Source organism: Carcharhinus amblyrhynchos, chromosome 15 (assembly GCF_965287045.1).
Source record: "Carcharhinus amblyrhynchos chromosome 15, sCarAmb.v2.hapA, whole genome shotgun sequence".
Taxonomy (NCBI): Eukaryota; Metazoa; Chordata; class Chondrichthyes; order Carcharhiniformes; family Carcharhinidae; genus Carcharhinus; species Carcharhinus amblyrhynchos.
Genome location: NC_137338.1, coordinates 77957302 through 77985010, shown reverse-complemented (window position 1 = coordinate 77985010; position 27709 = coordinate 77957302). Strand labels below are relative to the sequence as shown.

Below are 27709 nucleotides of genomic sequence, written 5' to 3'. Positions count from 1 at the left end.
CAGCAGACAGTGCACTAGTAACGACTTCAATCAGGCCACTGAGGTCAGCCTATTGGAATATGACCTCCCTGATTAATTGATGGCCAATTAGGGAGTCTTTTCCTTGTACTTAACTGGGAGTGTCAGTTCCTCTGGCACTCCTGAAGGTGGACTGCTGACCAACAGCACTCTATGCACTGCTGCTGGAATTGGAAATAAAGGGATTTTGGTGAAGGGACTTCTGTCCCTGAAGACTTATTACAGCGGTACAGGCTAAAACCTGCCATTTAATGGGCGGCTGAGCTCACCTCTGCCACGCCTGCGCACAGCAATCTGGAGCTACTTCTTTTGTCTAACCTTCAGCGATTGACAGTGACAGTTCCTGTCCTATAGATGGCTACTTGGAAACACAAGGTGCGGACCTCCCCCACCCCCCCACCCCACCGTGGGCCCACAGTGGTCCTCCCCCCATTTCCAATTACCTTCACCCACTGACACTAACCCTCACCACCCCCATAGGGGATTAATGTTCTTTTATTTGACAAATCAGTCCCTGGGGACTAGTTCCACAGTGAACGACTCAAAATGGTTATTAATGCTGTCTGCAACAACAGAAGAAAACCTCCACTGAATTATAAACACAATTTCCTCTGATTTCTCTGCACTGTCTTTCAGATGTGAATTGCGGGTGGGGACAGACTGTGTGTCAGTATTTACAGAAGGTCCCCAGGGAGCGTGTCAGTATTTACAGGCGGTCCTGGAGTGTGTGTCAGTATTTCCAGGGGGTCCCCGGGGAGTGTGCTCAATAAATGGAGCTCGGTTCAAGTTGGGACATGGGGGTAGCTGACTGAAGGACAATGTGTGGCTCACAGGTGCGGGGTGGGGGCACGGGGGGGTTAGCGAGTGTAGCGTGGCACCGGCAGTCTTGGGTGGGAGGGGGCTGGCTTTCTACAACCCTGATGGGATGAGGTGGGTCAAGAAAATGGTTGATGGCGATGGGGAGGGCATGGGAGTCCGGGCAACTCGAGGGGGCGGTTAGGCTTGGGACCTGCTCTGCCCTCATGTGACCTGAAGGCACTGGCCTGACCGCGCCCCACCTCACTTTTGATCTTCTCTTGCTTGTTGGCCCATTCCTGCCGTAGTTCCTCCCGCAGGCGGTTCTCTTCCTCCTGGGAAGAGAAGATGAGAGAGTCTGAGGCCTTGTTCTAGCCACAATGCAGCCTCCCAGGATCCACCCCCTTGATTGCGCAGCGTTCCCTCAGCACTGACCCTCCCACAGTGCGGCGCTCCCTCAGCACTGACCCTCCCACAGTGCGGCGCTCCCTCAGCACTGGCCCTCCCACAGTGCGGCGCTCCCTCAGCAGCAACCCTCCCACAGTGCAGCGCTCCCTCAGCAGCAACCCTCCCACAGTGCGGCGCTCCCTCAGCACTGACTCTCCCACAGTGCGGCGCTCCCTCAGCAGCAACCCTCCCACCGTGCGTTGCTGCTTCAGCACTGGGGAGTACTGATGCCTGGATGATGGGGCTTGAAAGACAATAGTTGGTGAGGGGAGGGGAGCTGAGCAGTTGCTGCTTGCTGGAGGAATAGGAGGTTCGGGGCGGCACGATGGCGCAATGGTTAGCACTGCTGCCTCACGGCACCAAGGACCTGGATTCGAATCCCAGCTTGGGTCACTTTCTGTGTGGAGTCTGCACATTCTCCCCGTGTCTGCGTGGGTTTCCTCCCACAGTCTGAAAGACATGTGGGTTAGGTGCATTAGCCATGGTAAATTACTATTTTGTGTCAACGAAACTGGCAGGGTAAATACATGGGGCAACAAGGAAAGGGGCTGGCTGGGATTGTAGTCAATGCAGATTCGATGGGCAGAATGGCCTCCTTTTGCACTGAGAGTCTATGGAAGTTGTGGGTGCTGCAGGCGGAGTGAGGAGATGGTGGTGGGCAAGGAAGGGAGAAATGTGGGGAGAAAGGTTCTGGAAATCCGTATTGAAAAACATGCATATCAGGAGATTGCTGTATCAATCGGGGCTGAACTTCCTGGCCTGACATCGGTCACGAGGCAGTATCAGGGGTGGCTGCTCTATACACCAGCACCATACAGAAGGAAGAGAGATGAAACTGGATGGGGAATCACGTACTGCTCAGTGTTCAACATTTCTGGCCACTGATCCTTACACACATGCAAAGACATTTGTCCGACTTGTAATGCCTCTCCCAGCTCCTGCTCAGACACCATTCTGGTAGCTGTGTCGTGTAATTGGAAACGGTGTGTCTGATTGAAGAGAGTGCAGTTTGCAGCCAGCAAACCCCCCCAGCCTTCGCACACATCTGCTGAACATCTGCCAGCTCCAGAATGCTTTCCAGATGGAAGGCCGCGCACATTGGTTTTTGTCTGCATTCAACACTGCCACCAGGGGCTGGGCTAGTCTGCCCATTAAAGCAGCACCATCGAGAGTATCAGCACAGAGGGGATCTTCCTTTTGTAACTCTGACCACCTCACCCCACCCACCTTTGTCCCCCCCACACATAACCCCAGGAGAATGCAACACCGTCTGTGTGAATGAGAATGAATGATGGGGACCAAGAGAGCGACAGAGAGCAAGAGTGGGAAAGTGAGGGCGAGTGGGAAAGGGAGGGAGAGCAAGCGGGAAGGAGAACCAGCAGGAAAGAGGAACGAGGGCGTGTGGGAAAGAGGGAGGAGGGCATGTAGGAAAGAGGGGGGAGGGCAAACAGGAACAGCGCTTCCTCAGCACTGACCCCCCCCAAACAGTGCGCCATTCCCTCAGCACTGGCCCTCCCAAAGTGCGGTGCTCCCTCAGCTCTGACCCTCCGACAGTGCTGTGCTTCCTCAGTACTGACCCTCTGACAATGCGGCGCTCCCTCAGCACTGACCCTTCAAAGTGTGGTGCTCCCTCAGCACCGGCCCTCCCACAGTGCGGCGTTCCGTCAGCACTGACTCTCCCACAGTGTGGCGCTCCCTCAGCAGAGCATACAAGGCTATGGATCAGCTACTGGAAACGGGATTAGTATAGATAGGTGCCTGATGGCTGGGACAGGCCCGATGGGTCAAAGAGCCTCTTTTTGTGCTGTATAACTCTAAGGCTGTAACTGACATCCCTAAACAAAACACAGGATCATTATCTTGCTCTATTTGTGGGAGCCGGCTGTGCACAAGTGGCATCTCCCACACTGCGAGAGTGAGTACCGTTCCGGAATGCTCCTTCATTGGGTGTGAGCCGGGGCGGGGGGGCGTTGAGACGTGTGGAGCTGGGGAAATGCACCGGGAAAAGGAAGGTTGGATCTTTCGCTTCATTCCCTGACACTACGCCAGGTTGACCGACACCCCCCACTCGCACACTCCACCCCCCCCACTCCCGCCCCTGGCTGGCTAATAGTGGCAGAGGCCTACGTGCGCCCTCATTGAGGAAACGACAACCAGTGCCTCAATTGGAAGCAGGCAATATCGCGAGCACACTCTGACTTACTTCTCTCTCCCTGTCTGGCAGGAAGCTGGTGTCCACATCTGGATTTTTACCCAGTTTCCGCTTCTTGACTGGAATCTCTGGAATCAGAAAGAGAAAAAACACAATTAAAAAAAACAAGGGACTTGGAAGGGGAAACAGAAGGTGGCCGTTCGGGCCCTCAGTCCCTCCAATGAGGCTGGCTCCTCTGGATTCCGACTGCCTTGGTTCTGGAACCCGTAAGATCAGAACACCGGGACAGAAAAGGAATGGACCAAGGGATTCCCATGGGATGAGGCGACGCGAGGGAAGCAGGCCCTGACCAAAGCAGACCACAATCCACTGCACTAATAACCTCAAAGGTGGGGGAATGGTGGAGGAATTGAGGAGAAAGGTCTCAGAGAGAGTGGGGTGAACGTGGAAGTCGCTCCAAGGTTGAGGTGAATTGTGCCAATGTGTTTAAGGAGGGAGGTGGGGGGAACCTGGAAGAACGCGAGGGAGAAAGGAATAGAAGGAAATGGGGGAATGAAGGGGAAAATGTGGTCGGGGTGGGGGGAGGCTGGTGTGGGGGTATGGAGCAAAGGGACCAAATGGCCTCTGTCTGTGCAATGGGAATGGGGTTGAAAGGTGAGGTTGAAGACAGAAAGAGTAGGGGTGATGGAGAAATAGGGTTTCAGAGGCCAGTGGTGTGCAACTGAGGTAAAAGATAGGCTGAGAAGAGCACTGCTGGTGGTGGTGGTGGTGGGTGGGGTGGGGTTACATTTTGACAGGAAGAGTGCGAACAATAGAAGCAAAGTGAAAGAATTTTAAAGGGGGCACAAGGGGGAAGGATGGCGCTTTGTACACAAATCATTCGTCCATAAAACATGTGTGATCTTAGAGTTTATAAAGAGAGATTAAAATTTGGGATGTTATTGCTAAACCTTAATAAAAAACCAAACCACCTTCGACATTCGCTCCCTCCACCACCAATACACAGCGGCAGCAGTGTGTGTACTGTCTACAAGATGCACCGCAGCGACTCGCCAAGGCTCCTTCGACAGCGCCGCCCAAACCCACCATCTCTATCCCCCAGAAGGACAAAGGCTGCAGATGCTACAGGGAACACCCACTGCCTGCAAGATCCCCCCCCCACAAACACACACACACACACACACCATCCCGACTTGGGAAATATATTGGCCATTCCTTCACTGTGGCTGGGTCAGAATCCTGGAACTCCCTTCCTAACAGCGCTGTGGGTGTACCTACACCACATGGGACTGCAGCAGGTTCAAGATGGTGGCTCACCCACCACCTTCTCAAGGGGGCAATTAGTGATTGGGGGGGGGTAAATGCTGGGCCTGGCCAGCGACACATACATCCCCGTAAAGGGAATAAACTACCTGGAGTATGGTGTCTAATTCTGAGCACCACACTCTGGGAAAGACATAATTTTGCAAACAAGGTTTCATAGAACGGGTCCAGGGGTGAGGGGACATCAGTTGACATGGAGACAGAGACTGGGAGAAGCTGGGGTGATTCTCAAAAACTGAGAAGGTTGAGCAGGAAGTTTAATCGAGGCTTTTGAAATCACAAGGGGTTTTGACAGAGTGAATGAGGAGAAACTTGTTTAAATGGTGGGGCATCGATTACTAGAGGGACGCCAATTTCAGGTGATTGGGGAAAGAAGCAGAGGTGATGTGAGGAGAATTTCCATTTTATTTAGGATCTAGAAGATGCTGCCTGGGCATATGAGGAAGGCAGGTTCAATCAAGGTTGTCCTTGGCCACCCCCCACCCCCCGACTATATTACTTGTACACCTATGACTGTGTGGCCAAACTCCCCTCCAACTTGCTTTTCAAGTTTGCTGACGACACTACTGTAGTGGGTCAGATCCCAAACAATGATGAGACAGAGTACAGGAATGAAATAGAGAATCCAGTGAACTGGTGCGGCAACAATTGTTTCTCCATCAATGTCAAAAAAACGAAGTAGATTGTCATCAACTTCAGGAAGGGTAGTGAAGGACATGCTCCTGTCTACATCAGCGGGGATGAAATAGAAATGGTCGAGAGCTTCATGTTTTCAGGTGTTCAGATCACTAACAACTTGTCTTGGTCCCTCCATAGCGATACTACAGTTAAGAAAGCCCACCAAGTCTCTACTTTCTCAGAAGACCAAGGAACTTTGGTATATCTGCTATGACTCTCACTAACTTTTACAGGTACACCATAGAAAGCATTCTTTCTGGTTGTATCACAGCTTGGTATCGCTCCTGTTCTGCCCAAGACTGCAAGGAACACAAAAAATCATGAACGTAGCTCAATCCATCACTCAAACCAGCCTCCAACCCATTGATTCTGTCTACACTTCCTGCTGCCTCGGAAAAACAGACAGCATAATTAAGGGCCCCATACTCCCCAGACACTCTCTCTTCCACCTTCTTCCATCGGGAAAAAGATACAAAAGTCTGAGGTCATGTATCAACCGACTGAAGAACAGCTTCTTCCCTGCTGCCATCAGACTTTTGAATGGACCTACCTTGCAGTATGTTGATCTTTCTCAACACCCTAACTATAACTGTAACACTACATTCTGCACTCTCTCCTTTTCTTCTCTATGAATGGTATGCTTTGCCTGTATAACGCACAAGAAACAATACATTTCACTGTATATTAATACATGTGATAATAATAAATCAAATTAAAAGGTTAAGGTACACAAGGTGTGGAAATCATAGCAGAGGTGGTAGGGGGGGCGCGGGTGGGGAACATCGCAAAAGATCAAGCACTGACTCCGGAGGTGGAATGACCTCATTCTGGCTGCGTGGTTATGATTCAATGGTTCTGTGATGCTTTTTGGGACAATCCGCCACATTAAAGGTACACAAGTGGCCGCCTGTGGCTGCGGAGATGAGAGACATAATGCAATCTCCAACTCATTAGAACAAATTCAAGAACGCCAAATTTCAAACTACCACAACAATTTACACTGCAGGAGAAAAGGACACAAAGCAACACTGATTGGTTGCCATGGAGAGAGCAACAGGACACTATAGGCTCCCTGGGTTCTGGGGTTAACTCAATAAAGGAGCAGGGCTGGAACATATTTCTTTTGTTTGCAGAGAATGGGTCTCAGCGAATGCAAACGTACGTCACACAGAGCACACATAAATAAACCAGGTACTGAGTACGGACTCCAACAGTGCGGCGCTCCCTCAGCACTGACCCTCCAACAGTGCGCTGTTCCCTTAGCACTGACCCTCCAACAGTGCGGCACTCCCTCAGCACTGACCCTCCAACAGTGCGCTGTTCCCTTAGCACTGACCCTCCAACAGTGCGGCGCTCCCTCAGCACTGACCCTCCAACAGTGCGGCACTCCCTCAGCACTGACCCTCACACAGTGCGGCGCTCCCTCAGCACTGACCCTCACACAGTGCGGCGCTCCCTCAGCACTGACCCTCACACAGTGCGGCGCTCCCTCAGCACTGACCCTCACACAGTGCGGCGCTCCCTCAGCACTGACCCTCACACAGTGCGGCGCTCCCTCAGCACTGACCCTTCAACTGCGGGGCATACTTTCCTTCGGGAATTGTTGCGCTGGGATTACAGGGCTTAAACCTGCAATCTACGGAATCGGAGGGGAGACCGGGAGCCGCTATGCTGCTCTGGCGCTTGGGGCTGGGTTGCAGTGTCAGAAAGATCTGTGATGGGGGGGCACACAGTGTGCAGGTGGAACCAAAGTGCTTCACTGTTTTCCGAACCTAATGCCAGGTCCTCATCGTCACTTTTAAATTCCTCCACTGGTTCCTCCTCCTCTTCATCTTCCTCCTCCTCATCCTCCTCCTCGTCATCCAGGGTGAAGGATAAACTGGCAATTTTCCTCTTCTCCTCCTTCTTTCGTTCCCTCTCTTTCTGTTTCTCGAGTTTTCTGGAGGGCAAGAAGAAAGGACAATGAGAAAAGAGACAGAAAAGAGAAAAGGACAAGAGACGTATAAGGAAATGAAAGGGATAGATAGGGTAGAGGTAGAGAGAATCTTCGTGCTTAGAAAGGATAGCAGGACTAGAGGGCACAGCCTCAAGATAAGCGGGGGGGGGGGGGGGGGCGCAGTTTAGATCAGAGTTGAGGAGGAACTTCTTCACTCAAAGGGTGGTGAATCTCTGGAATTCTCTGCCCGTTGAAATGGTGGAGGCTACCTCGCTAAATATATTTAAGTCACAGGTAGATAGGTTTCTGATAGACAAGGGAATTAAGGGTTATGGGGAGAAAGCAGGAAAGTGGAGCTGATCCACTTCAGATCAGCCATGATCTTATTGAACGGCAGGGCAGGCTCGAAGGGCTAGATGGCCTACTCCTGCTCCTATTTCTTATGCTCTTAAAAACTCACTCCTTAGTGCAGTGAGGGTAGGGAGAGTGAGATGGAGGGGGGGACGGGGGGAGGAAGAAAGGAACATAGTGTCATAGAGGTTTACATCATGGAAACAGTCCCTTCATACCAACTTGTCAATGCCATCCTTTTTTTTAAAAACAGTCCCAATTGCCCATGCTTGGCCCAGATCTCTCTGTAGCCATCTTACTAATGGAACTGTCTAAACTCTTTTTAAAATACAAAATTGTACCCACCTCTACAACTCCCTCTGGCAGGTCAATCCACATACAACTGTGTGTGAAAAAATTGTCCTTCTGGACTCTTCTGATCTCCCCACTCTCACCTTAAACCTACGCCTGCAAGTTTTGGACTCCCCTACCTTTGGGAAAAGATGTTGACTATCTAGCTGATCCGTGCCCCTCATTATTTCATAGACCTCTATAAGATCATCCCTCAGCCTCCTACGCTCCAGAGAAAAAAGTCCCAGTCTATCCAGCCTTTCCTTATAACTCAAACCATCAAGTCCTGGTAGCATTCTAGTAAATCTTTTCTGCACTCTTTCTAGTTTAATAATATCCTTTCTATAATAAGCTGATCAGAACTGTACACAGTATTCCAAATGTGGCCTCACTAATGTCGTGTACAACTTCAAAAAGATGCCCCAACTCCTGTATTTAATGTTCTGACCAACGAAACCAAGCATGCTGAATGCCTTCTTCACCATTCTGTCCACCTGTGACTCAGCTTCAAGGAGCTATGAACCTGTACCCTAGATCTCTTTGTTCAGAAACTCTCCCCAACGCCCTACCATTAACTGAGTAAGTCCTGTCCTGGTTCGATCTACCAAAATGCATCACCTTGCATTTATCAAAATTAAACTCCAACTGCCATTCATCAGCCCAGAGGCCCAATTGATCAAGATCCTGTTGCAATCCTAGATAACCTTCTTCACTGTCCACTATGCCACCAATCTTGGTGTCATCTGTAAACTTACTAACCATGCCTCCTAAACTTATTTAAATTAAACTCCATCTGCCATTTTCAGCCCACTGGCCCAATTGATCAAGATCCCAAGGAAGGAGGGAGGGAGCGGGGGGGGGGGGGGGGAGGGCGGCAGCGCGCAGGGGCCGAGGGAGCGGGCGTGGGGAAGGGGGAGGGGCATGAGAGGAGGGGAGGCACGGAGGACAGAGTTGATATGGGAGGATGAGGGGATAGATTTAGGGCTATTTCCTTTCCATGATCGGAGTGAGAATTGGTCTGCCTGTTTGTATCTCTGGAGATAGCTCTTCTGAAGATCACAAGTGAATGCGGTCAGCTGTCAGCCTCACACACGCTGGACTGCAGCAATTTCCCATTCCCACATCACTGGCTGATTGAAACTCTTATTCAGCAGATTGACTCGGTCAGACTGCGTAGCCTGGCAACAGGTTCTGTCAGTGCCAGCGTGGTTGGAGCACACATCAGCTGCTGTCCCACTGTTGCTGCAGAATGTCAGAGAGCAAAGCATAGAGGGTCACAGACTGGAAATAGAGCCAGTGAGAGAGAGAGAGAGAGAGAGAGAGAGAGAGAGAGAGAGAGAGTGTGGGGGGGATAAGGATAGAGACAGACAGAGACAGAGAGAGAGGGATAGAGAGAGAGAGAGACAAAGAGAGAGGGACAAAGAGAGAGGGACGGACAGAGTGAGACGGACAGAGAAATAGAGAGGGACAGAGCGAGGGACAGAGAGAGGGACAGAGGGACAGAGAGAGAGAGAGAGAGGGACAGAGAGAGAGAGAGAGGGACAGAGAGAGAGAGAGAGGGACAGAGAGAGAGAGAGGGACAGAGAGAGAGAGAGAGAGGGACAGAGAGAGAGAGAGGGACAGAGAGAGAGAGAGAGGGACAGAGAGAGAGAGAGAGGGACAGAGAGAGAGAGAGAGGGACAGAGAGAGAGAGAGGGACAGAGAGAGAGAGAGAGAGGGACAGAGAGAGAGAGAGGGACAGAGAGAGAGAGGGGGACAGAGAGAGAGAGAGGGGGACAGAGAGAGAGAGAGGGGGACAGAGAGAGAGAGAGGGGGACAGAGAGAGAGAGGGGGACAGAGAGAGAGAGAGGGGGACAGAGAGAGACAAAGAGTCAGAGAGAGAGTCAGAGAGAAAGAGACAGACAGAGAGACAGACAGAGAGAGAGAGATACAGAGAAAGAGAGAGAGACACAAAGAGAGAGAGAGAGATAGAGACAGGGAGAGCCAGAGACAGTGAGAGAAAGCCAGAGACACAAAGAGAGAGAGGGAGACATAGAGACTCAGAGCAAGACAGAGAGAGGGAGAGAGAGAGAGCGAGTGGGGGACAGGGTGGGAGGTGGTCTGTGAGAGTAGGGGACTGCGGTGGGGGGAGACAGGGAGCAGGCAGGGGGAGCGTGTGAGACAAAGAAAGAGACGAGAGAGAGAAACAGACAGACACAGAAAGAGAGAGGCAGAGACAGAGAGGCACAGAGACAGAGGGAGAAAGAGAGAGGGAGAGACAGGGAGACACACACACACACACACACACACACACACACACACACACACACACACACACACACACACACACACACACACACACACACACACACAGAAAGAGCCTGAGAGAGAGAGGGACACACACAGAGCGAGTGGCTGAGAGGGTATGTGAGAGAGAGAAATGGGGGAGTGGGGGGGGGTGAGAGATAGAGACAGAGAGAGGGGGGGAGAGACAGAGAGAGGGGGAGAGAGACAGAGAGAGAGGGGGAGAGAGACAGAGAGAGGGGGGGAGAGAGACAGAGAGAGGGGGGGAGAGAGACAGAGAGAGGGGGGGAGAGAGACAGAGAGAGGGGGGGAGAGAGACAGAGAGAGGGGGGGAGAGAGACAGAGAGAGGGGGGGAGAGAGACAGAGAGAGGGGGGGAGAGAGACAGAGGGGGGGGGGGAGAGAGACAGAGAGAGGGGGGGAGAGAGACAGAGAGAGGGGGGGAGAGAGACAGAGAGAGGGGGGGAGAGAGACAGAGAGAGGGGGGGAGAGAGACAGAGAGAGGGGGGGAGAGAGACAGAGAGAGGGGGGGAGAGAGACAGAGAGAGGGGGGGAGAGAGACAGAGAGAGGGGGGAGAGAGACAGAGAGAGGGGGGGAGAGAGACAGAGAAGCAGGAGAGAGAGACGGGAGGGGGAGAGAGACAGAGTTGGGGGGGGGAGAGAGACAGAGAGAGGGGGGAGAGAGACAGAGAGAACGAGAGACAGAGAGAGAGAGGGGGGAGACAGACAGAGAGAAACAGAGAGACAGAGACAGAGATAGAGAGGCAGGGTGGGGACTGGTGCTATTACAGAAGCACTCATTTGCAGACTTCATGGTCACACAAACTAAACCGGGGCAGAGAATACATTTCCTAAGCTTCGCCTCGGCATTTCGCATTCAGGTAGGTCCTGAGACCTGGAGCAGAGCATTAAGAACCTCAAATTATTTGAACCTTTAACAAGGGGCGTGAACACTCAGCCGTGAGTGTTTTCTGAAGCTTTCGAGGAGGATAGTAGACAGGCCACTAGACCAAATTGTTGCTGAGAGTGCTGAGAGCGGAGTTGGGCACAGCAGGGGGTGAGCAGTAATCCAGAGGCATCAAAGTGGATAACACTAAAAGATTAATGGCTGAGAGACGTCAGGCTGCACAGTGCACTGGATGCTGCTCAGCTGGAAGGAACCTGAACTGTCTCCAGAGCTGTTCTCTCTGCTCCCTCACTGCCCTCCACAGCCCAGTCACTGCACTGCAACCAGCCAGCAGCAGCCCAAAGGCAATGCTGTTTATATTAATATTTCCATTGCTCTGTGCCCCACTCTCTTTAAATCTCTCTGTTACCATGGGTGGCACGGTAGCACAGTGGTTAGCACTGCTGCTTCACAGCTCCAGGGACCTGGGTTCGATTCCCGGCTTGGGTCACTGTCTGTGTGGAGTTTGCACATTCTCCTCATGTCTGCGTGGGTTTCCTCCAGGTACTCCAGTTTCCTCCCACAGTCCAAAGATGTGCGGGTTAGGTTGATTGGCCATGCTAAAATTGCCCCTTAGTGTCCTAAGATGCTTAGGTTAGAGGGATTAGCGGGTAATAATATGTAGGGATCTGGGGTAGGGCCTGGGTGGGATTATGGTCGGTGCAGACTTGATGGGCCGAAGGGCCTCTTTCTGCACTGTGGGGTTTTATGGCTCTATTATCACCTCTCTGTTTCTGTGCCACCATTTCGCACGCTCTCTGTTCGCACTTCACTCTGTCTCTCACTCACTCTGTCTCCCCCCCTCTTTCTGTCCATCCCCACCACCTCTCTCATTCTGTCTGACAATCTCTATCTGTTGCATCATTTCCTTGCTCTCTTTCCTCTGCATCTTTCTCTGTCCCTCCCCCTCATCATTTCCTGGCTCTCTCTCTCTGTCCCCTCACTTGCTCACTCTCTCTATCCCCTTGCTCCCTGTCTCTGTCCCCTCACTCGCTCGCTCTCTCTCTCCCCCTGTCCCCTCACTCCCTCTCTCTCTGTCCCCTCTCCGAACCCTCGCGCACTCTCTTGTTCTATCCCCCTCTCTCTCTGTCCCTTCACTCTCTATCTCTCTCTGTCTCCTCGCTCGCATTCTCTCTGTCCCCTTGCTATCCCCTCATGCTCTCTGTGTCCCCTCGCTCTTCTCTCTCTGTCCCCTCTCTCTCTTTCTCTGTCTCCTCGCTTGCATTCTCTCTGTCCCCTCGCTATCCCCTCATGCTTTGTGTTCCCTCGCTCTTCTCTCTCTGTCCCCTCGCTCTCTCTCTCTGTCCCCTTGTGCTCTCTTTCTCTCTGTCCCCTCGCTCTCTCTCACTCTCTCTATCCCTGTCCCCTCGCTCTCTCTCTTTCCCCTCACTCTCATAAGAACATAAGAACTAGGAGCTGGAATAGACCATCTGGCCCCTTGAGCCTGCTCCGCCATTCAATAAGATCATGGCTGATCTTTTCGTGGACTCAGCTCCACTTGCCCGCTTGCTCACCATAACCCTTAATTCCTTTATTGTTCAAAAATGTATCTATTCTTCCTTAAAAACTTTCAATGAGGTAGCCTCAACTGCTTCACTGGGCAGGGAATTCCACAGATTCACAACCCTTTGTGTGAAGAAGTTCCTCCTCAACTCGGTTCTAAATCTGCTCCCCTTTATTTTGAGGCCATGCCCCCTGGTCTGGTTTCACCCTCCAGTGGAAACAACTTCCCTGCTTCTATCTTAACTATTCCCTTTATTATCTCCCCGCATTCTTCTGAATTCCAATGAGTATAGCCCCAGTCTACTCAGTCTTTCCTCATAAACCAACCCTCTCTATTCCAGAATCAACCTAGTGAATCTCCTCTGCACCCCCTCCAGTGCCAGTATATTCTTTTTCAAGTAAGGAGACCAAAACTATACACAATACTCCAGGTGTGGCCTCACCAGCACCTTATACAGCTGCAACATAACCTCGCTGTTTTTAAACTCCATCCCTCTCGCAATAAAGGACAAAATTCCATTTGCCTTCTTCATTACCTGCTGCAAATCAACTCCTTGTGATTCTTACACAAGGACACCCAGGTCCCTCTGCATAGCAACATACTGCAATTTTTTACCATTTAAATAATAGTCCATGTTACTGATATTCCTACCAAAATGGATGATCTCACATTTACCAACATTGTACTCCATCTGCCAGACCCTCGCCCACTCACTTAGACTATCTATATCCCTTTGCAGACTTTCAGTGTCCTCTGCATACTTTGCTCTGCCACTCATCATAGTGTCATCTGCAAATTTTGACACACTACACTTGATCCCCAACTCCAAATCATCTATGTAAATTGTAAACAATTGTGGTCCCAACACTAATCTCTGAGGCACACCACTAGTCACTGATCGCCAACCAGAAAAACACTCATTTACCCCCACTCTTTGCTTCCTGTTAGTTAACCAAGCCTCTACCCATGCTTATGTTACCTGTAACACCATGCACCTTTATCTTATGTAGCAATCTTTGGTGCAGAACTTTGTCAAATGCCTTCTGGAAATTCAGATACACCACATCACAAGTTCCCCATTGTCCAATGCACTTGCTCTCAAAGAATTCCACCAAATTAGTCAAACATCTCTTTTCCTTCATGAACCCATGCCATGTCTTATCAATGGGACAATTTATATCCAGATGTCTCACTGTTGCTTCCTTGATAATAGATTCAAGCATTTTCCCTACTACAGAAGTTAAGCTAACTGGCTGATAGTTACCCACCTTTTGTCTACCCCCTTTTTTAAACAGTGGCATCACATTTGCTGTTTTCCAATCTGCGGGAACCACCCCATAGTCCAGCGAATTTTGGTAAATTACCACCGGTGCATTTGCCAATTCTCCCACCATCTCTTTTAGTAACTCTGGGATGCATTCCATCAGGGCCAGGGGACTTGTCTACCTTTAGCCCCATTAACTTGCCCAACACTAGCTCTTTCATGATAATGATAGTTTTTAGGTCCTCACCTGCCATAACCTTCCTGTCATCAATTTTTGGCATGTTATTTGTATCTTCCACTGTGAAGACCGACACAAAATATCTGTGCAATGCCTCAGCCATTTTCTCATTTCCTCATTTATTACATCCTCACTCTTGTCCTCTAAAGGACCAATGTTTACTTTAGCCACTCTTTTTAGTTTTATATATTTGTAGCAACCTTTGCTATGTTTTTATATTTTGAGCTACTTTGCTCTCATAATCCATCTTACTTTCCTTTATAGCTTTTTTCGTGGCTTTCTGTTGACCTTTAAAGATTTCCCAATCGTCTAGGTTCCCACTAACCTTTGCTATTTTGCATGCCTTTTCTTTCAATGTGACACCCTGCTTTATTTCCTTAGATATCCCTGGCTGATAATCTCTTTTCCTACAGTCCTTCCTTATCACTGGTATATACTTTTGCAGAGCACTGTGAAAGATCGCTTTGAAAGTCCTCCACTGTTTCTCAATTGCCCCACCATAAAGTTTTTCTCCAGTTTACCTTAACCAATGCCTCTCTCATCCCTTTGTAGTCTTGTTTGTTTAAGAACAAAACAATGGTGTTGGATTTTACCTTCTCACGCTCCATCTGTATTTTAAATTCAACCATACTGTGATCGCTTCTTCCGAGAGGATCCCTAACTGCAAGATCATTAATTATTCCCATCTCATTTACAGGGCCAGATCCAGGATAGCTTACTCCCTTGTAGGTTCCATTACAAACTGTTCAAGGAAGCTATCACAGATACATTCTCTGAACTCCTCCTCAAGGCTCCCTTGACCGACCTGGTTTGGCCAATTGATACATGGTTTAAAATCCCCCATGATAATTGCTGCACCATTTTTACCTGCTTGTTTATTTCTTGCCCCACCATGACGTTATTATTTGGTGGCCTATAGACTACGTCTATCAGTGACTTTTCCTCCTTAATATTTCGAATTTCCACCCAAACGGATTCAACCTTTCTTTCCATAGAACTTATGTCATCTCTCACTACCACCCTGACGTCATCCTTAAATATCAGACCTCCCTCATCTTCCTCTTGGTCCCTCCAAACAGTCTGATACCCCTGGATATTTAACTCCCAGTTATGATCATTCTGCAACCATCTCTCTGTAATGGCCACCAAATCGTGTCGTCAACTCATTTACCTTGTTTTGAATGCTACGAGCATTCAGATGAAGTGCCCTTATGCTAGTTTTTGTACCCTCCTTTTGAATTCTAACACTTTCATGAATAACATTTCCTGAGTTCACCCTCCTTTTAACTTTTTTCCTGATTTTTGATGTAGTTGGAACCTTCTCTCCACATTTTGTCCTTGCTCCTGCTCTCGCTCTCTCTCTCTCCGTCCCCTCGCTCGCTCTCTCTCTCTCCGTCCCCTCGCTCGCTCTCTCTCTCTCCGTCCCCTCGCTCGCTCTCTCTCTCTCCGTCCCCTCGCTCGCTCTCTCTCTCTCCGTCCCCTCGCTCGCTCTCTCTCTCTCCGTCCCCTCGCTCGCTCTCTCTCTCTCCGTCCCCTCGCTCGCTCTCTCTCTCTCCGTCCCCTCGCTCGCTCTCTCTCTCTCCGTCCCCTCGCTCGCTCTCTCTCTCTCCGTCCCCTCGCTCGCTCTCTCTCTCTCCGTCCCCTCGCTCGCTCTCTCTCTCTCCGTCCCCTCGCTCGCTCTCTCTCTCTCTCTCTCCGTCCCCTCGCTCGCTCTCTCCGTCCCCTCGCTCGCTCTCTCCGTCCCCTCGCTCGCTCTCTCTCCAGCCCCTCGCTTTCGCTCTCTCTCTGTCCCCTCGTTCTCTCTCTGTCTCTCCCTGATCCCTCGCTCTATCTCTTTCCCTGTCCCCTCGCCTGCACTCTCTCTCAGTCCCTCTGCTCGTTCGCTCTCTCTGTCCCTTTGCTCGCACTCTCTCTCTGTCCCCTCAATCGCTCTGTCTCTTCGCTCTCTCTCCTCCGTCCCCTCGCTCACTCTCTCTGTCTGTCCCCTCTTCTCTCTCTCTCTGTCCCTTCGTTTCTCTCTCTGTCCCCTCGTCTCTCTCTCTGTTCCCTCGTCTCTCTCTCTGTCCCCTCGTCTCTCTCTCTGTCCCCTCGTCTCTCTCTCTGTCCCCTCGTCTCTCTCTCTCTCTCTGTCCCCTCGTCTCTCTCTCTCTCTGTCCCCTCGTCTCTCTCTCTCTGTCCCTCACTCTCTCTCTGTCCCTCACTCTCTCTCTGTCCCCTCGTCTCTCTCTGTCCCCTCGTCTCTCTCTCTGTCCCCTCGTCTCTCTCTCTCTCTCTCTGTCCCCTCGTCTCTCTCTCTCTGTCCCCTCGTCTCTCTCTCTCTCTCTGTCCCCTCGTCTCTCTCTCTCTGTCCCTCACTCTCTCTCTGTCCCTCACTCTCTCTCTGTCCCTCACTCTCTCTCTGTCTGCTCGCTCCCTCTCTCTCTTCCCGTTCCCTCTCTCTCTCTCTGTCTCTGTCCCCTCACTGTCTCTCTTTCTATGTTCTCTCGCTCTCTCTGACCCCCGGCTCTCTGTCCCCTCGCTTTCTCTCTCTGTCGCCTTGCTCTCTCTCACTCTCTCTATCGCCTGGCTCTCTCTCACTCTGACCCCTCTTTCTCTCTCACTGTCTCCGTATTCTCCCGGTCTTCGCATCCTTCCTTTGAGTTTGGGATGAGGTGATGTTTGGGAAGGTGGGAGGTCAGACTAAACACAGCAGCAGAGAATGGTCAAGGAGAATACTCACAGAAGCAGCTCCTTTGACTGCTCCTTTTTGGCGAGTTGCTTCTCTCGCTCCTTCACCAGTGCCTCCTGTTTAGCCTTCATGTCATTCAGGGTCACCAGACCTGTGGACACAACATCATCAGTCAGGCATCAGAATACACTCTCTCTCGCTGTCTCCACTCTCTCTCTCTCTCTCTGTCCTGCCCTCTGTCTCCCTCTCTCTTCTCTGTCCTCTCCCTCTATCCCCTCCCTCATGCGAGTGTTAGATGGGGGACAGTGTAGAGGGAGCGTCACTCTATATTTTACCCTGTGCTGTTCCTGTCCTGGGACTGTTTGATGGGGACAGTGTAGAGGGAGCTTTACTCTGTATCTACCTGGAAGTGTTTGATGGGGACAATTTAGAGGAAGGTTTACTCAAAATCTATCCCTGTGCTGTCCGTGTCCTGGGAGCGTTTGATGGAGACAGTGTAGAGGGAGCTTTACTCTCTATCTAACCCCGTGCTGTCCGTGTCCTGGGAGTGTTTGATGGAGACAGTGTAAAGGGAGCTTTACTCTGTATCTAACCCCGTGCTGTACCTGTCCTGGGAGTGTTTGATGGGGGACAGTGTAGAGGGAGCTTTACTCTGTACCTAACCCCGTGCTGTATCTATCTTGGGAATATTTGATGGTGACAGTGTAGAGGGAGCTTTACTCTGTATCTAACCCTTTGCTGCACCTGTCTTGGAAGTGTTTGATGGGGGACAGTGTAGAGGGAGCTTTACTCTGCATCTAACCCCGTGCTGTACCTGTCTGGGGAGTGTTTGATGGGGACAGTGTAGAGGGAGCTTTACTCTGTATCTAACCCTGTGCTGTACCTGTCCTGGGAGTGTTTGATGGGGACACACAGGGTATGTGTTATTGGTCTTACCCACAGTGCTGGACTTGAGTTCTGCCTCCACTGCATCATAATGTGCTGAGAACTTCTTGTCAATATTCGACTTTACCAGGTTTTCCTGCAGGAACGAAGAAAAGGAAAGAGATTAAAAAAGTCACACGATCAGGAACAATTCCCCAATTATTTGCCCACTCTTTCCCGAGGGTCGGAACACTTTTCTGGAATGATCTGTCAACCTTTCACCCTGTTAACCCTAACCCAATCCTCACAGAGGAGCCCTGGCTTTCATACCCACCTGCAGGAAGCCATTCGGCCCAATGTGCCAGTGCCAATTCCTTGATGAGCTATCAATGCCACTACTTTATCGCACCCACAATACCCCTGCTCATATCTCCTCTTTTACATCCTGCACCAATTCTCCCCCTATTCAGATGCTGAGTAATGTTCTCCCAACTGGTTGGGTGTTGGAGTGGACATTACCCATTACTTCTTGTCGGAAAATCCTGAACTAGGGTCTCCGTTGTGTTACTCAGAACAAGTATCACTCCAGGCTGGTCTTTTCCAGTTCAAGCTGACTTATTGTCAGGCTCTTCTTCAGTGCTGCTAACCTACAAGAAGTTCTTCCCTCACCAAGTCTTCCAGCTGTCCCTACTTATAGAATCCTGACGGTGCAGGAGGCCATTCGGCCCATCAAGCCCGCACCGACAGCAGTTCCACCCAGGCCCTATCCCTGCAGCTCCCATATTTACCCTACTTGTTTCCCTGACACCGAGGGTCAAGTTAGCATTGTCAATCCATCTTACCCTCACATCTTTCAGACTGTGGGAGGAATCCGGAGCACCCGGAGGAAAACCACACCGACAGGTGCAGAGTCCACATAGACACTGACCCGAGCCGGGAATCGAACCCGGTTCCTTGGCACTGTGAAGCAGCAGTGCTAACCACTGTGCCACCGTGCAACATTGGACAATCAATGTCACATGTTTAATTCACAAGTTAATGACTGTACACTGTGATTAACAATACACTGACACGCTGTTTAAAAATACGGAGTCACCTAATTAAGACACAGATGAGGAGGAATTTTTTCTCTCAGATGGGAGTGAATCTGTGGAATTCTTTATCGCAGAGGCTGTAGAGGGTCAGTCTCTGAGATAGAGATTTTTAATCAGTGAGGAAGTCAAGGGATTTTGGAGGACAAGGTGGGAAAATAGTTTCCAGGATTATCACATCAGATCAGGCACAAATTCGTTGAATGGGCAGAGCAGACACAATGGGCCGAATGGTCTATTTCTGCTCCAACATCTTGTGGTCTCGTCAGCATGGAGGGGCTGGTCAAGAGGTATTGTATGTCTGTCGTCTGACCTCGTTTGTGGGTAAATGTCTGTATCCGTAGGGAAGGAAAGGATCAGGAACAGGGAGAATAACATGCCAAACATAGTGGAGGGGACTAGAACACGTAGAAACATAGGCATAGAAGACAGAAGCAGGAGGAGGCCATTTGGCCCTTCGAGTCTGCTCCACCATTCATCACAATCATGGCTGATTGTCCAACTCAATAGCCTAATCCTGCTTTTTCCCCCACAACCTTTGATCCCATTCGCCCTATCTAGCCGCCTCTTGAATACATTCAATGTTTTGGCATCAACTACTTCCTGTGGTAGTGAATTCCACAGGCTCACCACTCTCTGGGTGAAGAAATGTCTCCTCATCTCCGTCCTAAATGGTCTACCCTGAATCCTCAGACTGTGACCGCCCCCCGCCCCCGCCATCACGTTCATTCTCCCTGCATCTACCCTGTCTAGTCCTGTTAGAATTTTATAAATCTCTATGAGATTCCCCCCTCATTCACCTGAACTCCGGCAAAAACAATGCTAACCTAGTCAATCTCGCCTCATACATCAGTCCCGCCATCCCTGGAATCGGCCTGGTAAACTTTCGCTGTGCTCTCTCGTGAGCAAGAACACTCTTCCTCAGAAAAGGAGACCAAAATTGCTCACAATATTCTAGGAGTGGCTTCACCAAGGCCCTGTATAATTGCAAAAACACACTCCTCACTCCTGTACTCAAAATCTCTTGCAATGAAAGCCAGTGTACCATTTGCCTTCTTTACTGCCTGCTGCATCTGCATGCTTACCTTCAGCAACTGGGGTACGAGGATACCCTGGTCCTGCTGCACACTCCCCTCTCCTAATCTACAGCCATTCAGGTAGTAACACAGCCCCATTTTGCTCCATCCCTCACCCTACAACTGGCAGGATGACATCCAACTGTACAACGTGCACTGTGTAATCATTTGCAAGCATAGAAAGTTATCTGCAAAGCTAATAGAATCTTATCATTTACCACTCGGGGAATTGATTGCAAGAGCAGAGAGGTTATGTTTCAACAGAAACTGAAAAATGCAGACATTTTCTGTTCGTGTTTCAGATTCCAGCATCTGCATATTTTGCCTTTATCTTAAAGGTTATGCTTCAGTTCTACAGGGCATTGGTGAGACCACATCTGGAATATTGTGTACAGTACAGGTGAGACCACATCTGGAGTGTTGTGTACAGTACTGGCAAAACCACATCTGGGGTATTGTCTACAGTATGGGTGAGACCAGATCTGGAGTAATGTATACAGTATTGGTGAGGCCACATCAGTAGCATTGTGTACAGTATGGGTGAGACCACATCTGGAGTATTGTGTACAGTATGGGGTCTCCTTATTTAAGGAAGGATGTAAATGTGTTGGGAGTGGTTGAGAGAAGGTTTCCCAGACCCATCCCTGGAATGGGCGGGTTGTCTGATGAGGAAAGGTCGGACAGGTTAGGCTTGTATTCACTGCAGTTTAGAAGAGTAAGAGGCAACTAGATCCAAACCTTTCAGATCCTGAGGAGGCTTCTTGACACGGTGGTTGTGGAGAGGATATTTCCTCTTGTGGGAGAATCTAGAACTCGATGTGGTGGGGTAGGAGGGGAGGTGAGTATTTAAAAATAAGGGGGTCACCCAGTGCAGATGGAGATGAGGAGAAATGGTTTCTCTCAGAGGGGGCTGAGTCTCTGGAACTCGCTTCCTCAGAAGGCGGAAAGCAGAGTCTTGGAATCTTTTTAAGGTAACGGTGGAAAGATTCTGGATTAACACTGGAGCGAAAGGTTATCGGTTGGCGGGGGGGGGGGGGGGCGCGGCGTGGGGTTGGCAGGAATGTGGGGTCAAGGTGACAATCAGATCAGGCATGATCTTATTGAATGACGGAGCAGGCATGAGGGGCTGAGTGGCCTAAACGATGTGAGTGTTAATCTGCCTTCAGGTAGAAAATGCAGCTGAGAATCAAGAAGGAATACGGAAGGTTCAGGGGGAGATGAAATACACATTAGAGAAGCAAAGAAGAACGATGAGAAAAGACTGGCAATCAACATAAAGGGGAGCTACAGGCACATAAATAGTAACGGGGTGGTAAAAGAAGTAGGACCAATTAGGGACATAAAAGGGGATTAACACAGAGGCTGAGGGCATGGCTGAGGTATTAAAATGAATATTGTGCACCCATCTTTACCAAGGAGGTAGATGCCACCCAGGACACAGTGAGAGATGAGGAAACTCTGTCCCAAGAAGAGTTCAAAATTGCTAAGGAGGAAGTGTTGAATAAACTGTCAATACTGAAAGTTGATAAGACATCAGGACCGGATCAGACGCATCCCAGGATATTGAATGAAGTGAGGATGGAAATCACAGGGGCACTGGCCATAACCCTGTAGTCTTCCCTAGACTCAGGGCAGGTGCCAGAGCACCAGAGAAGTGCAGACATTACACCCTCATTCGAAAAAAGGTTGTACACTCCAGCAATTACAGGCCAGTCAATCTAATATCAGTGGTGGGGAAGCTTCTAGGAACAGTTATTTTGGATAGAATTAGTCGGCACGTGGGAAAATGATGGTTGACTGGGAAGAGCCAGCATGGATTTCTAAAGAAGAAATTGTGTTTAATAACTTGCTACGGCAGCACGATGGCACAGAGGTTAGCATTGATGCCTCTCAGTGCCAGGGATCCAGATTCCCAGCTAAGATCACTAACTGTGCGGAGTTTGCACATTTTTCCTGTGTCTGCGTGGGTTTCCTCTGAGTGCTCTGGTTTCCTCCAGTTTCCAGTCTGGTTTCCTCTGGTTTGCTCGGGTGGATGTGGTGTTTCTCGATTTTCAAAAGGTGTTTGATAAGGTGCCTCACAAAAGGTTGCTTCAGAAGGTTAGGGTGCATGGAGTTGGGGGTAAGGTGTTAGCATGGATAGAGGATTGGTTGTCTAATAGGAGGCAGAGAGTTGGTATCAATGGGTGCTATTCTGATTGGTGGTTGGTGACTAGTGGAGTGCCGCAGGGATCAGTGCTGGGGCCTCAGCTATTTATCATTTATATAGATGATCTGGAGGAGGGGGCTGAGTGTAGGGTAACGAAATTTGCTGATGACACAAAGATGAGTGGAAAAGCAAATTGTGCGGTGGGTGTGGAAAGTCTGCGGAGGGATCTGGATAGGCTGAGCGAGTGGGTGAGGGCCTGGCAGATGGAGTACAATGTTAGCAAGTGTGAGGTTATCCACTTTGGCACAAATAATAGTAGGACGGATTACTATTTAAAGGGCGAAAAGCTGCAGCATGCTACAGTGCAGAGGGACCTGGGGGTCCTTGTGCATGAGTCGCAAAAACACAGTCTGCAGGTGATCAAGAAGGCGAATGGAATGCTGCCCTTTATAGCGAGGGGGATAGAGTATAAAAGCAGGGAGGTCTTGCTGCAACTGTATAGGGCACTGGTGAGGCCGCAGTTGGAGTAGTGTGTGCAGTTTTGGTCGCTGCGCTTGCGCAAGGATATCTTGGCCTGGGAGGGAGTACAGAGGAGGTTCACTAGGCTGATACCGGAGATGAGGGGGTTGGACTATGAAGAGAGACTAAATAGACTGGGTCTGTACTCTTTGGAGTTTAGAAGGATGAGGGGGGATCTTATAGAGACGTATAAGATAATGAAAGGGATGGATAGGGTAGAGGTAGAGATTCTTCCCGCTCAGAAAGGATAGCAGGACTAGAGGGCACAGCGTCAAGATAAGGTGGGGGCAGTTTAGATCAGAGTTGAGGAGGAACTTCTTCACTCAAAGGGTGGTGAATCTCTGGAATTCTCTGCCCGTTGAAGTGGTGGAGGCTACCTCGCTAAATATATTTAAGTCACGGGTAGATAAGTTTTTGACAGACAAGGGAATTAAGGATTATGGGGAGAAAGCGGGAAAGTGGAACTGATCCACTTCAGATCAGCCATGATCTTACTGAATGGCGGGGCAGGCTCGAAGGGCTAGATGGCCTACTCCTGCTTCTATTTCTTATGTTCTCCCACACTCCAAAGATGTGCAGGTTCAGTTGATTGGCTATGCTAAATTCTCCCTAGTGTCAGGGGACTGCAGGGTAAATGTGTTGGGTTACAGGGATAGGGCTTGGGTGGGATTACGGTCATTACAGACTCGTTAGGCCAAATGGCCTCCTTCTGTACTGTGGGGATTCTATGAATAAAGCATATAGTATCTTGGGCTTTATTAATAGGGGCACAGAGTACAAGAGGAAGGAGGTCATGCTGAACTTATACAAGACACTAGTTAGATGTCATCCAGAATACTGTGTACAGTTCTGGGTGCCACACTATAGGAAGGATTGAGAGAATGCAGAAGAGATTTACAATAAAGATTCAGTTCTGAGAATAGATTTGGAGAGGTTGGGATTGTACTCCTTGGAGAGGAGAAGGCTAAGAGGAGATTTGATAAAGATGTTCAAAATCATGAGTGGGTTGGACAGAGTAGAGAGAGAGAAAGAGAAATTGTTCCCTTTTTACACAGTGAGCGATTTGGGGTCTGTTCCCCTGCGTAAAAGGATTGAGAACGGGTGGATTTGAAGCAATTTGCAAAAGAAGCAAATGCAACACGAGGGAAAACTTTTTACACAGTGAGTGATTTGGGATCTGGAACACACTGCATGGTTCAGTCATGGTGTCCAAGAGGATGTTAAATGATTGTTTGAACAGAAACAATGCAAGGGAATTCATTCCAGAGCTCAGGGCCCCCAGGCAGCTGAAGTCACGGCTGTCAACGGTGGAGCAATGGGAATCAGTGGATGCTCAAAAGGCCAGAACTAGAGGAGCGTGGAGATCTCAGAGGGTTGCAGGTTACAGAGATAAGGGAGGGTCATAAGGATTGGAAATTACAGAGATAGGGAGGATAAAGGAGCTGGGGATTACAGAGATAAGGATTGTAGGGGCTGGAGGAGGTGACTGAGATAGAACCAAAGAATTCCTACGTTGCAGGAAGTCACTCAGCCCATTCTCCACTGATTCTCTGAAAGAACGCCTTATGCAAGCTATGTCTGTAACCGCACGCATTTGGACTGTGGGGGGAAGCCGGAGCATCTGGAGGAAACCCATGCAGACATGGGAGAACATGCAGACTCCACACATACTGTTATCCAAGGCCGTAATCGAATCCATGTCCCAGGAGCTGTGAGGCAGCAATGCTAACCGCTTTGCTGCCCTAACATGAAGATGAGACCATTTGGGTTTCGGTATAGGAAGAATTAATTTGTAAATTGATGATTCCTTTGGGACTTGTGCACAAGGTGTGGGCTGCAATACGTTTGCTGCTTGTACTGAGAGTGTGCAGCTGCTGGAGTTGTGTGAAAAAGAACCAAGAAAATTACAGCACAGGAACAGGGCCTTTGGCCCTCCAAGCCTGCACTGACCATGCTGCCTGTCTGAACTAAAGCCCTCTACCCTTCCAGGGACCATATCCCTCTATTCCCATCCTACTCATGTATTTGTCAAGATGCCCCTTAAAAGTCACTATCGTATCTGCAAAATCAATATAGCATTAATCTCGCCCCCCCCCCCCCACCGACTGCCAACTCTTCCCCACAATAACCCCACCTTCCCCACAGTCACCTTTCACAGAGAGAGCGCGAGAGAGTGAGCTCATGGTCCCTTTAAGAGAAAGCACCACCCCTTTAAGAGAGTATGCAGTCCCTTTAAGAGACAGCACAGTTGCCATAACAAAAAACAATGCATTCCCTTTAAGAGTGCGCGCACAGGTCCAGTAAGAGATCATGTGGTCCCTTTGAGAGAGAGCGCGGTTGGACCCTTTACGAGCGTGTGTGTGGACCTTTAAGAGAGAGTGCATGGTCCCCTTATGAAAGCCATGTTGTGGAGATGCCGTCATTGGATTGGGATGCATAGTAATAAGTCTCACAACATTCCAAGATGTGCGGGTTAGGTGGATTGCCTATGCTAAAATTGCCCTTGTGTCCTGAGATGCGTAGGTTAGTGGGATTAGCAGGTAAATGTGTAGGGATATGGGGGTGGGGCCTGGGTGGGACTGCGGTTGGTGCAGACTCGATGGGCCAAACAGTCTTTTCTGCACTGTAGTGTTTCTATGATGTTCTACAAAGACCAAGTTAAAATCCAACAGGTTTGTTTGGAATCACAAGCTTGCGGAACGCTGCTCCTCACCTGATGAACGAGCAGCACTCCGAAAGCTTGTGATTCCAAATAAACTCCCATTGGACTTTAACCTTTACGAGAGAACGTGGACCCTTTACATGTGTGTAAGAGGTCCCTTTCAGAAAAAGCATGGGCCCTTTAAGGGTGACAATGGGCCCTTTAAGACAGTAGTGGTCCATTTGACAGAATCTGTGTGGTCCTTTGAAGAGAGAACACATGGCCACTTTAAGGGAAAGTGCACAACCCCTTTAAGAGAATGCATGATCCCTTTAAGATGAAGAGTGCAAATAGTCCCTTTAAGACAAAGAGTGCAGGCCCTTTCAGAGAGTGCATAGTCCCTTTAGGATAGAGATCACAGTCCCTTTAAGAAAGTGCAATGTTCCTTTAAGACGGAAAGCGCGCATAGTCCCTTTAACACAGAGCGGTCCCTTTAAGAGAGTGCGCTGTCCCTTTAAATCCGCCGCCATGTTGTCGGACCTCGGCTATTTTCTGTTTGAGTTGCTGCAGCTGCTCGCGCTGCTTCTCCCGTTTCTTCATCAGCTGCATGGCCCGGCCGGCCTCACTGGCCGCTCCTTTATACTGCGCCATCCCCTTACCGACAACGGCACCAAAACTTAATTTTGAAAAAAAAAAGAAAATGTTCTTCACTGGACTGCCGGAGAAACCGTCAAACTGAAGCGTCGACCACTCCGCGCAGCCGCACTGGAGCCGCGGCCTTTCCCCTCTCCCGGCCCCCCTTCCACCTCCAGATTTGTACGGCACTACGCAGGCGCACGACGTGTACGGAAAGCCCTCTGCACGACATCGCGCAGCTGTATTGACGACATGGTGTACGGAAAGACCTCAGCAGGGGTTCTGCGCAGGCGTGTTGGCCGGGTGTGAGCTTCGTACGGCAGTGCGCATGCGATCTGGTGTACGGAAATGGCCATTGAGCGACATTGCGCAGACACCTTCGGAGGAAACAGCTGTACCGGAAGGGTAGCGCTCAGGCTCTTCCGGCTGGGTGGGCGGGGGGGGGAGGAAGGAAGGTAATGCAAACCGATTGCGCATGCGTCCAGGCAACACATCGTCCCTTACAGAACGCACGCGCATTGCCTGTCAAGCGAGGAGTAGGATCAAGCGCAGGCGCATTCCAGCACCTTTTGCTGCAGTGCTGGGGAAGCCCTGCAGTGTCAGAGGAGCTCTGTCTTATATAAGACATTAAACTACAGGTCCCATCACTACTGTCTGCCATCTGCAATAGGGCAAAAAATTCCCACGCCTGGAAGAGCAAGTGAGAGGAGTGAAGAAGTCCTGACACCGCCCCCCCCCCCCACTACTATCTATCCCTCCAGCAATGACTTCTTGCTGTGCAGAAATTACCATTGCCACATACCCCAACTACTGTGATGATTCAAGTTCCCCCTCCCCCACCATCCCAACTTGCAAATATATCAGCCGTTCCTTCAAAATCCTGGAGCTCCCTCCCTAACAGCGCTGTGTGTACCTACACCACATGGAACTGCAGGGGTGCAACATGGCAGCGCACCCACCACCTCCTCAAGGGGGCAATTAGGGATGGGAGATAAATGCTGGACTAGCCCGTGATGCCCACATCCCCATGAATAAAGTCCTGTAAAAATCTACAAGGCACAAGTCAGGAGTGTGATGGAATACTCTCCCACTCGCCTGGATGAGCGCGGCTCCGACAACACTCGAGAAGCTCGACACCGTCCGGGACAAAGCAGCCCCTGCTTGATTGGCACCACGTTCACTCCACCACAGCGGCAGCAGTGTGTACCCTCTACAAGATGCACTGCAGCAACATGCCAAGGCTCCTTTTACACAGTGTCACCCAATCCCATCACTTCTACCCACCGTGGGTACCACCAGCCCCTGCCCTCCCACCCCACACACATACACCCCATCCCAACTCGGAAGTTATATTGGCTGTTCCTTCACTGTGGCTGGGTCAAAATCTTGGAACTCCCTCCTGAACAGCAATAAACAACAAAGAAAATTACAGCATGTAGAAAAGGCCCTTCAGCCCTCCAAGCCTGCATTGACCATACTGCCCAACTGAACTAAAACCCCCTACCCTTCTGGGGACCATATCCCTCTATTTCCATCCTAATTATGTTTTAAGTTTATTTATTACTAGTCACAAGTAGGCTTACATTAACAATGGTCTTCCTATTATAGAAAGGATATTATTAAACTAGAAAGAGTGCAGAGAAGATTTACTGGGATACTACCGGGACTTGATGGATTGAATTATAAGGAGAGGCTGGATAGACTGGGACTTTTTTCTCTGGAGCACAGGAGGCTGAGGGGTGATCTTCTCGAGGTCTATAAAATAATGGAGGGCACAGATCAGCTAGATAGTCAATATCTTTTC

General features: G+C 49.9%; 1 protein-coding gene across 1 annotated transcript in view; it reads right to left on the bottom strand.

Annotated features, from left to right (window-relative positions):
• fam50a (family with sequence similarity 50 member A) overlaps positions 1 to 26041 on the bottom strand; it is a 35914-nt gene extending 9873 nt beyond the window's left edge. The window contains exons 1-6 of the mRNA XM_080203338.1: positions 25810 to 26041; positions 17869 to 17953; positions 16984 to 17083; positions 7186 to 7352; positions 3464 to 3540; positions 1082 to 1148 (exon numbers count right to left, since the gene is read on the bottom strand). Coding sequence (XP_080059464.1) covers positions 1082 to 1148; positions 3464 to 3540; positions 7186 to 7352; positions 16984 to 17083; positions 17869 to 17953; positions 25810 to 25920 — 607 coding nt within the window. The 5' untranslated portion in view covers positions 25921 to 26041. The remainder of the gene's footprint in view (positions 1 to 1081; positions 1149 to 3463; positions 3541 to 7185; positions 7353 to 16983; positions 17084 to 17868; positions 17954 to 25809) is intronic.
• Between the last annotated feature and the right edge of the window lie 1668 nt (positions 26042 to 27709).